General features: G+C 37.4%; 2 protein-coding genes across 4 annotated transcripts in view; both read left to right on the forward strand.

Annotated features, from left to right (window-relative positions):
- The window catches only part of LOC141479869 (nose resistant to fluoxetine protein 6-like), a 95,628-nt gene that overhangs the window by 42,429 nt on the left and 37,361 nt on the right, over nucleotides 1-15,838 (forward strand). For all 3 annotated transcript variants that reach the window (XR_012465210.1, XR_012465209.1, XM_074174105.1), the window contains exon 8: nucleotides 523-719. Coding sequence is in view for 1 of the 3 variants with exons in the window: in XM_074174105.1 (XP_074030206.1) it covers nucleotides 523-719 (197 nt within the window). In the remaining 2 variants the exon portion in view is untranslated. The remainder of the gene's footprint in view (nucleotides 1-522; nucleotides 720-15,838) is intronic.
- LOC141481841 (uncharacterized) lies at nucleotides 8,406-10,360 on the forward strand. Its single transcript, XM_074174106.1, has 2 exons — nucleotides 8,406-9,169; nucleotides 9,233-10,360. The coding sequence occupies exon 2, from the start codon at nucleotides 9,237-9,239 to the stop codon at nucleotides 10,356-10,358; it is 1,122 nt and encodes a 373-aa protein (XP_074030207.1). The 5' UTR covers nucleotides 8,406-9,169; nucleotides 9,233-9,236; the 3' UTR covers nucleotides 10,359-10,360.

Here is a 15,838-nt window from a genome sequence, read left to right on the forward strand (position 1 = left end):
TTATTGTTTCTCCATGCTTAGGCCTAAAAAATGAAACATTTCAAGGGAATAAAATGTTTTGTTCGTGAAGCACGAAGTTGGGACATACTAACACGGCCAGTGTTGCCAGGTCATTGTGTCAGAAAAAATAATACCTTGTTGCAAACAACAGTAGAAAATATATTTTATGAATATTACTGCACACATGGAAATTTTCACTGTCTTCAGTTATCTAATGATTATTATAGAAAATTCACTGAGTGCTCATGGGTTTTTTACGCTCAAACAGTTAAACATTGGCTCGAGAGTTACAACAGGAGATCTACTGCAAAGCAGACCTGGCAATACTAAACACGGCAATTCTCTTGTGCGATTTCTTCTTCATCTGCGATGTATTGATTTGCAATATTCCGTAGTCTGTGTAACTATGTTCTAATAATTATTCCATTATTCCAGGCGGAGTACAAAAATGAAAATTTGATTTCAAATATTCAATTTGAAGGTATAAGAAATGGTACATCACGTATCTTTTGAATTTTCCAGTGCGTTGGACAATCATGGTACCTAAACATCGACATGCAGTTGTATCTATTTTCACCATTCATACTGTTGCTTTTAACAAAATACCCAAAATCAGCTATAACTGTACTAGTGTCAGCCACTCTAGCATCAATAGGCGCATCGTTCTGGACAGCGTATAGTGAGCAGTTGTCTGGGATAACTACGAACTTATACCCTAAGTAAGATATTTCGATTTGATAAATAATAATAATAATAAATGGCCTGCTATTTCACTTGGCGGAGTTATAATCCGGTCAATCTAGACATTGGAAGGTACATAAATTTACAACAAGCTGCAAACGCGTGTAATTGTTCAAAACATACTTAGAAATAAGATTTTAAAATTCCGAATGATTGCCATGTCTGGAAAAAAATTTATTCGAGGTCAAAGGTCAAAAATCTCGAAAAAAATTGGCTTTTCGCGATTTTCAGGAAAACGGTGAGTTTTATCATAAAATAACTTGAAATAAAAATTGCAGATCATAAAATTCTCTACAAAAAATATATTGATACTTTTTTTTCTTAGAGCCACCGTTTCTGAGATGCGACGAGTCAAAAAGTTGTAAAACTTGTAATCGTCATTATATGCACACGTTTCCACGCCACGTATGAGGTAGTGTACTTAGCGCATTTTTTTAACGTGGTTTCCCTAGTAGGTCTATTCCACATGTCTGTTGTGATTCTGTCAAATTGAAAGCTTGCATAATAAAATATATTAGGAAGGGTTGGAAATTATAAAAGCGATTGAAATTTAAAAAATGTAAAAATGTATTCATCTGAGTCATAACCTTCAAATACTTCTTCTTGTCGTTCTTCTCTTGGTCTTTTTTTTTTCTTCTTGATCTTCTTCTTCTTCTTGATGTTCATCCTGGGTGTAGGTAAACTGCGTCAAGAGTGATGTATCGCATGTTTCCTCGTTGGTATCAAATGAATCCTCCACTATTGAGTATTCAACATAAGAACATGACTGGCCTTGACAATGTGTAAATGCCAGAGAACACAACAGTCCAACTTTTTTAAAACCACATTTAGCGCTGCATCCCTTTTTACAGTATCAAAAAATTGTGTTCAGCAGTTTTTCCGGCGCAGGTGGGAGTAAAGTCTGAATAGGTTCTAATGCATTGTCGACCAACTTCCAACCCCAGTCTTTTGGGTCTTGCTGATAACCAAGCCACACTTGAACTTGGTAATATACCCGGAAAAGATGTTGATGAGCAGCAACTGAGGTTGGAGGAAGACAAGCTAATTGCACCTGTTTCTTATTTTTAGTGTTTTTTACTAAACATGCATATCGATACTTATCTAAGCAGGTGGTTTTTTTCGGAGCTTTGTACATAGGAAGAAGAAACAGAATCCCGTTGGTGATAATTTCTTGTTGAGTCGAATTACTTTTTTTGAAAACTTCAGCACATTGAACTAAATCTTGTTTTTCAAACATTTTAAAGGCTGTTGCTTCATCCCTCCTGTAAAATGCAGACGTCGTATCACAGCCAGTTATTGCGTGTAAAAATAGTACATGATTTTGACTCTTTACAAAAGTAGATAAACTTTTTGACGAATATATTTCGATTTGACTTTGAGCTTTTCCTGGCTTTAGAAAGAAAATAGTTTTTTCAGGTGGAGTTCGAGCAGTAAGAAGTACGAGTAAATCTACATCTTCACCAACAACAATAGTTGTATTTGTCAAATTAAATTGCTCTATAGCTGTTTCAATAATCAGTACGTCGGCATCGTTATTAGCCTGTTTAACCAATATAGTTTCGCCAATAAACTTATCCTTCAACATTGAAATGAACCGAGATTTGTTGTGAGTATTTGCAAGAAATTTCTGTTGACTGTAAGAATAGAATATCGGAAGATGAAGATGTTGCTAAAGTTCGACGACATTGTTCTGCAGCTTTAGTATTTCTCGTGTAATCATCATAGCCATCAAATACGTCCGAAATTCTGGCACCAAAATGTCTACGTACGTACTGAACAGGGAGACAGATGTTGGCTCAAGGTACACTAGCGTACAAATTAAGGGACTGGATTTCATTCTACCTGATATTCTTATATTTATACTCATGTATACCAATAGAAAAATATTTTTACTTAAATCACAACTTAAGAGATGTATATACGTGGCATACTTATGCTTATAATGACGATTACAACTTTTTGACTCGTCGTATCTCAGAAACGGTGGCTCTAAGAAAAAAAAGTAAATACATTTTTTGTAGAGAATTTTATGATTTACAATTTTTATCTGAGGTTATTTTATGATAAAACTCGCCGTTTTCCTGAAAATCGCGAAAATCCAATTTTTTTCGAGATTATTGACCTTTGACCTCGAATACATATTTTTCCAGGTATCGCAATCATTCGAAATTTCAAAATCTCATTTTTAACTATGTTTTGAACAATTACATGCATTTGCAATTTTTTTTTAAATTTATGTACCTTCACTCTTATTTTTTAGTCTAATTTGACCGGATAATTAAGCATACATAGCTTTTCTTCCACTCAACCAAGCATACCTAGTTAGATACAAATAAATAAAATTAATCCTGAAATAATTATCAGGAAGCTGTTAAAATAATCTAAAATGGGAAATTTTCTGGTAACTTGATTTCAAGAACATTCTTCATTCAGACAATTTTTTTCAAAATCTACATTTGAAAAATATTAAAGAAAGTTATTTCGTATTTTCTTCGATATTATTATAGATATTAAAAGCCTAAGACAAGGAATCCTCACACTGTTGGGATTTAGTGTCGCTTTCATTTCAATATCATTCTGGATAAGGCTTGCCTGTAGGTACATTCAATAAAAAATTTGGGAGAAAAATTGTTATCAGGTCATAGTATAATAAATCAACCAGTAAGTCCACTCCCACTACTTTCATTCATAAATTCACAAAGTTTTCGGTCCCCTCGAAACGAAGTTCGGAGCCAATTTCATTATTTTACCATAGGCGTACGCTCATATAAAAAATGAATTTAAGGATATTATAGAAGATTATAATCAGCTACAAAAACCAAAAACAATAATAACAACAGCGAATAAACTAAACACAATATCAATTTCTGACCGTTTATTATAACTAATCCGATGCACGTGGTACCGTCGAATCCTTCGGTTCTACAGCACTGAACGCTCTTTGGGTGTAATCCAGTCATTTAAGCTTAAATTAGGTAAGAATCTCGGAATTCGAGATACCCAGCTGTAAGTCTGTAAATACTTGTACATTGACACCCTAAAAGTTGTCTCAAAACTTACATATGATAGGGTGTAAGCAACTATTGAAATTCAAGGTCAAAGGTCGCAAAAATCGGTTTTTTGCGCTTTTTTTGGAAATATCTCACTTCCTATGGGTTTTTTGCTATTTGTATTTATTATCAATATTGTAGAATACAAAATTCTCTACAAATTTTGTTTAAAAAAATTTTTTATACGGTAAACCGTTTTCGAGATAGAGGGCGGAGAGCGCTCGGTCACAGCATCACTTCAGGTCAACCGGTGCCTCCGGTCGAAAACGCGCCATATATAGTTGATGAACTATCGATAAATCAATGATTATAAATATTTGTCAATTTTTATTAACTATTATATTATATTTTATAATTTTCTTCATGCATTAAATCTATATCTATTCAATAATACTGATAACCGTTTACTAAAATTAAAAAATAATTAAGAGAAAAACTTAAATCATAATATAATTACATTCCCATTTACACTAATGACATTTTGAATAGAAAATAATTTAGTGAGTAGGGTGCTAATGCCGACTGAACGCCTCCCCCCACCCCTTTTGACCTTGAGACGTCACACGACCTTGAATGACGTCACCTAACCTTGAACGTCGTACACGTAGTATGAGCTTGAATGCGGTGTTTGACCTTGAGTGTGGGGTTTGACCTTGACGTTCGACACTTCGACTACCTTGAGCTTGCTCCATGGCATTGAATGTTGACCTTGAATGAAATCGTGACGTGTACAGAATATAACCTTGAACAGTGGGCGTTCGGCGTTGTCCACTCCCTTGTTGGTAATTCCTATATAAGTTCAGAATATCGTATGACGTCACCTAACCTTGAACGTCGTACACATAGTATGAGATTGAATGCGGTGTTTGACCTTGAGTGTGGGGTTTGACCTTGACGTTCGACACTTCGACTACCTTGAGCTTGCTCCATGGCATTGAATGTTGACCTTGAATGAAATCGTGACGTGTACAGAATATACAGTGGGATTAGGCGTTGCGGTGTTTGACCTTGAGTGTGGGGTTTGACATTGACGTTCGTCACTTCGACTACCTTGAGCTTGCTCTGTGGCATTGAATGTTGACCTTGTAGCTCTCATTTGGGTTATGGTGGGGGGGAGGAGTTGGGCTTTTATAAGGAGTGTGGTGTGAACGTTTCACTCATTTCAAATTCTCCTTATCGTACGGTATATATTTCTATATACAAGATGTATTCGTGCGTTGATTGTAAAAAAAGTTTCACTCGTAGTGACAACCTACGTCGTCATCAGCGGGATTCCTGCACACCCGCAAATGGTGATGGACCTCCAACATCGAAGAGGCAACGGTTGACACCCCCAGCACTTCCAACACTGCAAACATGCGTTTGCTGCAATTTGACTATTGCAAGCGATCAGATGAATGTACATCGGAGGACGTTGCAGCACAGAACAAATGCATGTGTTCAATATGGGGAAGGTGTGAAAATTGTCAATACAGCTTTCAAGTGTCGAATTGTGAGCTACCGAGTGGACAGTGAAAACCACCACATGGATTACCCAACATTCTTCAATGAAATTAAGTAGAAAGTAGTGAAACTACTCGAAGAAGTGTTGGATATCCATAAATGCATGAAAGTGAACATGGAAGTGTTTGGGCGGTACAGTCTGCAAACTAAGGATCTTTCAGACATCAAATCATTTAATAGTCCCAATGAAGTAATTGATCAATCGAATGATTTGGATGTGGTTTATAGCAGTTTTGCAGATAGTTTAACTGCTAAAGCAGCGGAATTTCAAGATCGGGATTCAGGTATGTGATCTAGTCAAAATGTTGATGATGATGGACTTATAGAGAAAACCTATATTTTCAGGTTGGACCATTGAGAAAATTTTGTACTTGGAGGTGAATATCAACAAGTATAGCCCCTTCGGAGGGTCTTCATTCATCAAATTGCCAAGGTTCATCGAATTGAAGAAAAGTGTGGTGAATGTTCTTAATCAAGATCAGTGCTGCTTTGCGTGGGCTGTGACTTCAGCTTTATACCCTGCCAGTCAGAAACTTAATGAAATTTCATCATATCCCCACTTCTCAACCGTCTTGAATGTAGCAGGTATGGAATTTCCAGTTAAGTTGAAAGATATTCCTAAGTTTGAGGTTATGAACGATTGCTCTATCAATGTTTATGGGTTGGAAAATGTTTTTAAAAATGGTAGAATTGAATATGAAGTTGTGGGTCCGTTACACTATTCTAAACGTAGATTAAATAGTCATGTTAATCTGTTGATTATTACAGATGATTCTGGTAATAGTCATTATTGTTGGATTAAGGATTTATCGAGACTAGTATCATCACAAATATCTGCCCGTGGTCATAAAAAGTATTTTTGTGATGGTTGTTTATTGTACTTTGATAATGAACGAACTTTATTGCGACATCAGTTGAATGATTGTAATCACATATCGACAACGACACCATCCACAAATTTCAGGGTTGATAAATTTGGTAAAAGGGTACCTGAGAATATTTTGAAATTTGAAAATATCGAGAAACAGTTGAGGGTTCCATTCGTTGTATATGCTGATTTCGAATCTATTCTGAAACCAGTGCATACTAATGAGCCAAATCCTGCTAACTCTTATACAAATCGAACATATCTTCATGAACCATATGCTTTTTCTTACCTCATAAAGTGCTCTTTTGATGATTCTATATCTAAATTTGTACTATATAGAGGTGCTGATGCAGCTAAAGTGTTTGTGTCAAACTTGGAGGCTGATGTCACCAATATTTATCACAAATATTTGAAGAAAGTCATTCCAATGAGTCCATTGACTGATGAGGAAGAGCATGATTTCAATATTGCCGCCACATGTGGTATATGTGGAGAACCATTTGGTGATGGTGATATTAAGGTGCGTGACCACTGCCATCTAACGGGGAAAAAAAGAAATGGAGCTGCACATAGTATTTGTAACCTCAATTTCAAATTGCCCAACTTTATACCCATAATTTTTCATAATCTCAGTGGGTATGACTGTCATTTGTTCATAAAAGAGTTATGCACAAACAAAACAAAAGTTGATGTCATTGCTCAAACTAAAGAAAAGTATGTTTCCTTCACGAAACATATAATTATGGAGAGAATAGTAGATCACAATGGAGTGACGAAAAATAAGTTTTTGAAATTAAGGTTCATCGATAGTTTTAAATTTATGGCTGCTTCCCTTCAAGAGTTAGGTGACAATTTAGATGAAAAACATTTTGTGGAAACAAGAAAATATTTTCCGGAACAGGATAAATTCAAACTTATGAGGCAGAAAGGTGTTTTTCCGTACAGTTTTATCGATTCTTTAGATAAATTAAATTATTCTAGTATACCATCAAAGGTGGACTTTTATGATAAATTAAATGAAAAACATGTTTCTGATTAGGATTATGATAGAGTAAAGCAGGTATGGAACACATTCAATTGTCAAGATTTGGGTGAATATTCTGACATATACCTAAAATCTGATGTTCTACTGTTGTGCGATATTTTTGAAAATTTTAGAAATATGAGTTTAGATACATATAAATTGGATCCTGCTCACTATTTCACTTCTCCAGGTCTTTCTTGGGATGCTATGTTGAAGTATACGGGTGTCAACTTGGAATTATTAACTGATATCGATATGGTGCATTTTCTCCAAAACGGTATACGTGGTGGTGTAAGCCAGTGTTCGGAGAGAAAGCATATTGCAAACAATCAGTTTCTTCCAAATTATAATCCCGAAGAACCTTCATCTTTCATAATGTATTTGGATGCAACAAATCTGTATGGTCATAGCATGTCTCAATCATTACCTTTTGGTGGGTTCACTTGGTTGACCGCCAGTGAAATATGTCAGTTGGATATCAATAGTATTCCAGATGATAGCCCCCAAGGATACATACTTGAAGTAGATGTGCATTATCCTGTCGAGTTACACGATCTACATTCGGATTTACCATTTTTGGTTGAAAGTATTATACCACCTGGTTCAAAGTCCAAAATACCCAAACTTATTCCTAATTTGAATGATAAAAAGAAATATATCGTTCATTATAGGAATTTGAAACAAGCGGTCCGTAATGGTTTGATGGTGATGAAAACTCATAGAATTCTCAGATTCAATCAGTCACCGTGGCTGAAAAAATATATCGATTTAAATACAAATTTGAGAAATAAGGCTACCAATAAGTTTGAGAAGGGTTACTTCAAATTGAATATAAATTCCATATTTGGCAAAACGATGGAAAATGTAAACAATAGAAGAGACATTCGAATTGTCACACATTGGGAATCCATAAGAAGAGGTATGGGTGCCAATGCTTTGATAGCTCGTCCCAATTTCAAAACATTATCCATATTTTCGGAACACTTTGTCGTCATACATATGGATAAAGTTAAGGTTTGTTATAATAAACCATTGTATTTGGGGTTCAGTATATTGGATATGTCGAAAACAGTCATTTATGATTTTTTCTATGATGTCATCAAAAAACATTACGGACCACAAGCTTCTCTTCTCTATACCGATACGGATTCTTTGATACTGAAAATAATGACGGATAATTTTTATAATTTTATGATTGCAAATGTTGACAAATTTGACACTTCTAACTATAGGTTGGGTAATAAATTCAATGTGCCAGTTAGCAAATCGGTGATTGGAAATATGAAGGATGAACTTCCGAGTGATCCCATCATCAGTTTCCATGGCACCGGTGCGAAAGCATATCATGTACAAAGTGTGTCTGATGAAATAAAGAAAGCAAAATGTATTAAAAAATCCGTTATAAAAAATCAAATTTCAATTGAAGATTACATTAGGATTGTTGAAACAGGCGGTATAATATTTAGAAAGATGAATGTATTCAGGAGTGATTTACATGATATTTACACGTTGATGTGCAATAAAGTCGCGCTATCACATAATGATGATAAGCGATTCATCATTCCTAATACCACCAAGACATTACCTTGGGGCCACAACGATATTGAATTCTATCAGACAAGTTCCGAACAAAATTTAAGAATTCTTTTGAATGTACTGAAAGATGAAAACAGTATAAGTGACAAGAAATTAAATTTACTCATTGCCTTATTGGAAGAGCAATCGAGTAATTGAATTTTTTCACTCATTATCTGGTTTGTTCAACAAATTGTAAAATTCATACTTGTCGAATATTTCAAACGAATTATCCTACCCCACTTCCACCCCCACTTCCATTCCCACCCGAAGTGGTAGGGAGCATACGGCTATAAAACATGAGGAGGAGGCCACAGTTCATCATTCGATTGCAGTCTTCCTTCGAAAGAAGCAGCCAACCTGAGATACCTGCCAGCCAACTTAGTTGAAAATTCCAAGCAGCTTGATGTAAGTACACACTTCCATACTATTTATATTATATTGTCTAATATTTTCATTTTCTCTTTCTAGAATCATGTCTTTTCTGAGGAATGCTCTGATGACCCCGATTACCACTCTCAGTGAGAGACAGTTGGAGGATGTAGAGCGGAGGAGGGTGGTTGTCCTACAGGACATCATGGTACAACCACCAGCTGCAACACCAGCTGCAGCTCCCATTCCACCACCGGGGATGACTTCCACCCAGGAAGTGGCGGCTCCCATTCCACCACCGGGGATGACTTCCACCCAGGAAGTGGCGGCTCCTGACTTGAAGTTCTTTTTCGAGGACTTCAAACCAACCCCCGAGGAGGAGGAGATTGACCCCCCACCAACTTTGTCGACATTCAGTGGACCAACTTCTTCGTCAGCACCCCAAATTGAAGATTTACTGAATGTCTACAACCCGGACCTGGACGAGTCTCTGGCGGATTTATCGCATCTTCAAAGCTTCTTATCGCCCATCGAACCATTATCCCCCATCGATTCAGGGGATGAGTTCGAGAAACCGGTGAAGAGGGCCAAGAAGATGAAGAAGTCCGCACCTGTGAAGAAGTCCGCACCTGTGAAGAAGTCCGTACCTGTGAAGGCATCCAAAGCCAAAGGTGGGAGGGGTGGTAAGTTGAGTGCTTTTCGCAAAAAGTGTGAAAAGAACTCACCTTACGGTGGTTGGCCTACAGCACCCCTTCCAGTGATGGAGGTGCAGAACTTGGTGGAAGTCGTCGCCCAGGTCCATCGGGATGCGTCACCCCCTCCAGTCACCCCCCAGGTCCATCGGAATGCGTCACCCCCTCCAGTCACCCCCCAGGTACGTGTTGAGCATTCCGAACAAGAGGTTGGCCCGGAAAATGTCCTTTCACAGACTGTGGTAGAGGGTAATAAACTCAAAGAGTCTATTACCTATGCACAGTCTGTGAAAAAGAGATATTTGAGGGAAAAGAAGGTTGTGGATGGTTCTGATTCCAGAAAAAGGGCCTTGATGGCGGATATTTCCACCATCGAGGCCCAGAAACTGGAATTAGAGAAGCGACTCTCTATGCTTAGGGCGAAACTTCAAGAAGAAGATTCGCAACAAGCAAAGAGTTTGGCTTACATCCAAAAATATGGACCTCTTGTTCAGGAATGGGATGCCATGTGCCAGGGGTTCCTTAATACCTAACCCCTTTTGTAAATATATTTTTGTTTAGTTTAAGTTAGATGTAAGTTTAGAATAAAAAAATTGTAATTTTAGGAATATAATGAAAACTTGCATGTTAATTTTAAGGTTATGAATGTTATGAATGAAAAAATAAAATAAGGAATATTGGAGTGCATATCTATTTTGGTTGTTGCACACAAAATACTGCGTGGTTGGGGCAGTATTTATTCCTTCATTCTAGTCATTTTCTAGTCACATGTAGTATATAGAATAAAATTAGTTAAATAGAATAATTGTATAGAATTTCCATCATTTGAAAGTGTGTGAATTGTAAAATAGTTATTTTTTCTAGAGAATAAATAAAAGTGATTCTAGTAATGCTCTGAGTATAATTCCAAAACCTTTTGACACTTCTCTCATCATTACTTCTCTCAACATTATTCAAACAAATTTCATTTATGTGAATGTGTAAAAATGAAATCATGAATCTAATGAATATTATATTGGATTAATTCCCCAATTCTCACATCAATACTTGAATAAATAACCTAGTGGGTCTTTATTTTTCACATATTCCCCTTCCCTTACTCTACCCCACTTTCTTCAAATCATATAAATAAGATTGTATTCTCAATATTCTTCAACTTGTTCGTTCATCATGAATCAAGCAACACCAATTATTCGGGAAGCTGATTCCACCAGTGAACCTCATTTTGCCCCACCAGAGAATTGGTCCTATGGTGACATTCAAGTTGCTGTAGTTGATTCAACATCTCCCGATGATGAATTCGATGGGTATTCAGATACAACAATAGAGCTGAATGAAGAACAAGATGTAACCTCAGACGAAGATGAGTTTGAACATGATGAATTTGCCAGCCCAGAACTTGTGGATCAACTGTGGCTTGAAGATCATCAAATCGCTCCACCAAATATCATCGTGGTGGTTGATTCTCCCGAACCTGACATCATCATTATAGATGATGATGATGATGATGATCAGGTAGGTTAGGTTAGGTTTTCCTCGGAGTGCACATAGTACCTGGTTGGTGCACACGGAATGCTGCGTGGATGGGGCAGCATTCAACCTAACCACTCTTTTTGGTAGTAGTGAAAAAAATAGGGCTATATCGGTACACCCTTGCGGTGAAACGTTAGTTGTTTCGCTATAAAACGAACTAATTAGAAAATGGAAACAGTTAATCATTATCTTTGAATATCTTTGGAACATTATTTTAATAATGTTGATAAAAATTCGTATCATAAAGAAATTTCAAGCAATGTATATTCGGATAAGTAACGAAGGGAAAGGTTGTATAGGCGATCGCAAAGTAATCGCTTCGCGATCGCTTCACGATCGCTTCGCGATCGTGAAGCGATCGCTCAGCAGGCCGCTTCGCGGCCTGGGGCGCTCAACATCCACCACTTGCATCCGGGGCGCGTTTTTTGCGACCCCCACCTCCCCCCCACTCCGCCTCCCACTATACCCCCTCCTGTGCAAGAGTATAAATGTAGGAGTTCCTCAATGTAATCTTCAGTTGAGTAGCTATCGTCAGCATGTCAACATACCAGGAAGCCGATTCCACGACCGGACCCCAGGCGGAAGAACCTACAGCGCCACTCCCGGATCTTCAGTTGGAGGATTCCGATATGGAGAATCCAGATATGGAGGCCGATTCAACCACCACGCCTCATCACCCTTCCACATCTTCGGTCCAGGTACTGCATGTGACCAGTACCGAAGACCACTCCGAAGACTCGAGCAGCTCGGATGATGATGATGACGATCTCTGGGACGACGACGCATTTGCGGAGGAAATGGCGTTTTCTGAGGGTTCGGTGATGTGGCAGTACTTCCCCCGACCCGATGACAGCGACGACGACGACGACTTGTAATCCTTTCCTTTTTTTTTCCTATTTTTTTCCCTATTTCACCCATCCTTTATCCTTCCTCGGAGTACACATTTTGTTTGGTTGGTGTACACGAGACACTGCGTGGTTGGGGCAGTGTCTACCTCCCTCTCTCCTTTCCACCTTTGAAATAAATATTCTGAATTACAATACCAATTACTCTTATTGACTACTCTGAATAAACACCCCTCGAATTTGAAATATTGTCTCATGAAAATTATATTTCCAAATCTTGACATGAATTCTGCAATTGTTCAGATAAGAGAGAGCTAGTATGTTATCAAACAGATTCAAATCCACTCGGACGCTTAAACAATCATTTTTCAATGTGATTTATTTTACAAAGATAAGATATTCAGAGAACTTACATATTCTATAACACATTTGTGCATACCTCATATGTATATGGATGTACATTTTAGAGGTATATCCATATATTACAAACTACTCTTCGTATGATTATGTGACACTCAAAATATTCTATTTCTTTGACTGAGTGATCAATCTTATTATTAGATATCTACACTTTGTTTGTAGCTCTGAAAAGAGCTGTATTTTTGTTGACCCGAAAGTCCACGGTAACTGCTCCGCAGATGGGGTGTTGTTGCAATCTCATTATGAGATATCTACTCTTTGTTTAAATAATGTAGCCCTGAAAAGGGCTGTTTTTTTTGTTGACCCGAAGGTCCACGGTTACATCTCCAGAGGTGGGGTGTTGTTACATATGATACAGACGGCTATTCTCCTAAAGTTGGTCAAAGGCCTATCACATGCTTTACACCATGTTTGCCCCATCTCCATGAAGCGGGCGGTGTAATGAATGTCGACGTGCTCATAATACCCTCCATTGTTATTCCGCACAGAATAAAAGCGGAAGCAACACCAACACAACTTCTCTATTTCACCGTCAATCGTTTTGATCCTGACATGGCTATCCGTTACACAATACAAATCTAACGGATCATCCAATGTCTCAGTGATATTCAACCACTCAACATTGCCAATAACTACTCCGCTGTCGTCAGTCTCGTGAGTCGAATCTGTTGCGATACCTTCATCTTCTTCTTCAACAAGACCTTCTTCATCATCATCAATGTCTAAATCCCCAACACCTTGCTCAATTGCCTCATCGTCTTCGATATTTAAGCCACCTTCTGCACCTTGCTCATTCACCTCATACTGCATATCTCCACCATCATTTTCTTCGTCAACACCCACTATCTGTCCAACGTCTTCAAACTCTTCCACCAGCTCATGGTTATTAATATCTCTCTGAGATAATAATGCTAACACAGCAGCTCTCTGGGCAGACATATTAATGTATTCTTGTGGTGATACTTGAATACTGACTGAAGTTTACAATCACTCACCGATTTTTATATGATTTTTGACAGTGGTGGTGGTAGCTCCCTCCACTCTACTCCACTCTTCACGGTACCTGTTTATAAGAGGGAAACATGGGAGCGTGAGAGTGTAGTTAATTCATCGATTGAATATTTGTACATCTATCAGTGAATATGTCTTTCCCTAAAGAGTGGGATACAAAACCGACAATACGCGGCTTTCCAATCAAAATTGGCAAACATATAATGTGTTACAACTGCCATGGGTATTGGCCTGAAACATATATCAACCCATGTACCGGCCTGTGTCGTAGATGTGTTGTGGCAAGGAATCCAGACCCACTTCGGAAGAGGATAAATGGTTCAACTCTAGAAGTAAGTGACTACCGCCAGCAGTGCAGAGAATGTTCGAAAGAGATTATGTGTAATAATATGGGCATTTCAAGGAATATATGCATAAATTGTGTAGCGACTTGCGATACATTAGTCCAGCGATGTCTACAATGTGGTGAATATAGTGTGGATTGTTGGAACAATTTATGCAGTGCTTGTAGAAATGATTGGCAATTGTGTGAGAATGTCGGCCAATTTCACCCCAACAGAGATGTCCACTTTCGAGAGTGCTGGTGTCTAACCCATGAAGAGCGGATAGAGAGACGGAGGATTCATGGAAATCTTATGCTAACATACACATCTTGAAGTGATTTCAATATGTTGAATTTATGAAAAATAAAACCAATAGTTTACATATTACTTGCATCATTTCTAAGGTTATTATTCTATTTAGTTTTTAATAAATAAAACAATTTTAATACACTATTTTTTTATTTTTTATCTAATATTGAGTACAATCATGATAATGTCATTACACTAAAGAATTTTCATCGATCCATGAGTTGTGATCTTCAGAGAACCCCAGCCACTTTACATAGAGGCGATGTCCTTTTCTTTTTAAAACTCGCTCCACCAAATACGTATTGGGATCTTTCGTTTTATTCAACTCCAGCCCATAAAAACAGCCTTTGATTGGTTGCCCATTCACATCTTCTAATGCATAAGTTATAGGTTCTGTATTACTAACTTTCACAACTTTGAATATTTCAGCTGTAAAATTTGCTGTATAACCTTTATCGAATGCATTTTTATATTTGCTGATTCGAACACTATCCCCAATTTTAAACGTATTTTTTTTACGTTTCACATGTGGACTCTTAGATTCGGCATACATTGACAATTTAGTAGACTGTTTCACATCTGCAGGTTTCATACCAATCGTACGATGAACTTTGTTGTTATACTGACGAGTAATTCTAGGAAGAATGTTCAACCACTTGTAATGACCTTGAAGTGAAAACTCCTTATAAAGCCAACTCTTCAATGTTCTGATTACTCGTTCTGCAATTGCAGCTTTTTTTGTGCTGAATGTTGAGTAATGATTGATGTTGTGTTTCTTCATTAACGATGAGAATTTCGAATTATAGAACTCAGTACCATGATCAGATTGTAAATTTTTTGGAGTATATTTAGCATCTTTCAACACGCTTGCCATAGCTGCAGTAACTGAATCACCAGTTTTATTCTTCAACGGCCTTGACCATACAAACTTTGAATAACAGTTGATAACTATAAGGATGTACCTACATCCCTCATTTTCTTTAGAATATGGTTGCATTTCCATCAAATCCATCTGCCACAAGTCAGAAAAACCCTTTATTATTGTCTTCCGACGGGGGAAATTTCGACGCGCCGGCTTGTGTATTTCTTTCACAACCTGCCATTTTGCATTACTCATATTACTGCTCTAAGACTTCTTCAAGATGATAAAATTGAGGAATCACTTTTCTACTGTTCAGGTGCAAGTGTAACGATTGACTATTAAACTTCAATGACTCGCTCAGTAAAAGTATCAACCAACTTAGCTATTACGTCAGTTCGCTTTTCCACATTACTCAATTGATCAGCTAATGCAGAAGTGATGAGTGCATTTTTGTCAATGATTATTTGCACCTCATTATGTTTTGAATCAATATGTTTTCCGATGTTACGTAGCGTTGATGCAATGAATTCTTGGAAATACTTCAGAGTTGTCTCATTGACTTTTCTAATGTGATCGTCAACATATCCTTTAGTAACAGAATCTTTACTGTCTACAGGTTCACCAACATTTTGAAACCGCTTATTCTGAATATCATAATCACCATTTGGTGTGAGAATGAATCCAACACCAGATCTTCCAACTATTGGTTT

The sequence above is a fragment of the Leptinotarsa decemlineata genome, unplaced genomic scaffold, assembly GCF_025532065.1.
Source record: "Leptinotarsa decemlineata unplaced genomic scaffold, Ldec_3_MD MMD2_tig00000505_RagTag_RagTag, whole genome shotgun sequence".
Taxonomy (NCBI): Eukaryota; Metazoa; Arthropoda; class Insecta; order Coleoptera; family Chrysomelidae; genus Leptinotarsa; species Leptinotarsa decemlineata.

Bases quoted from the DNA above. Each gene is read 5' to 3' on its own strand.
- LOC141481841 (XM_074174106.1), top strand. From the start codon at position 9,237: ATGTCTTTTCTGAGGAATGCTCTGATGACCCCGATTACCACTCTCAGT.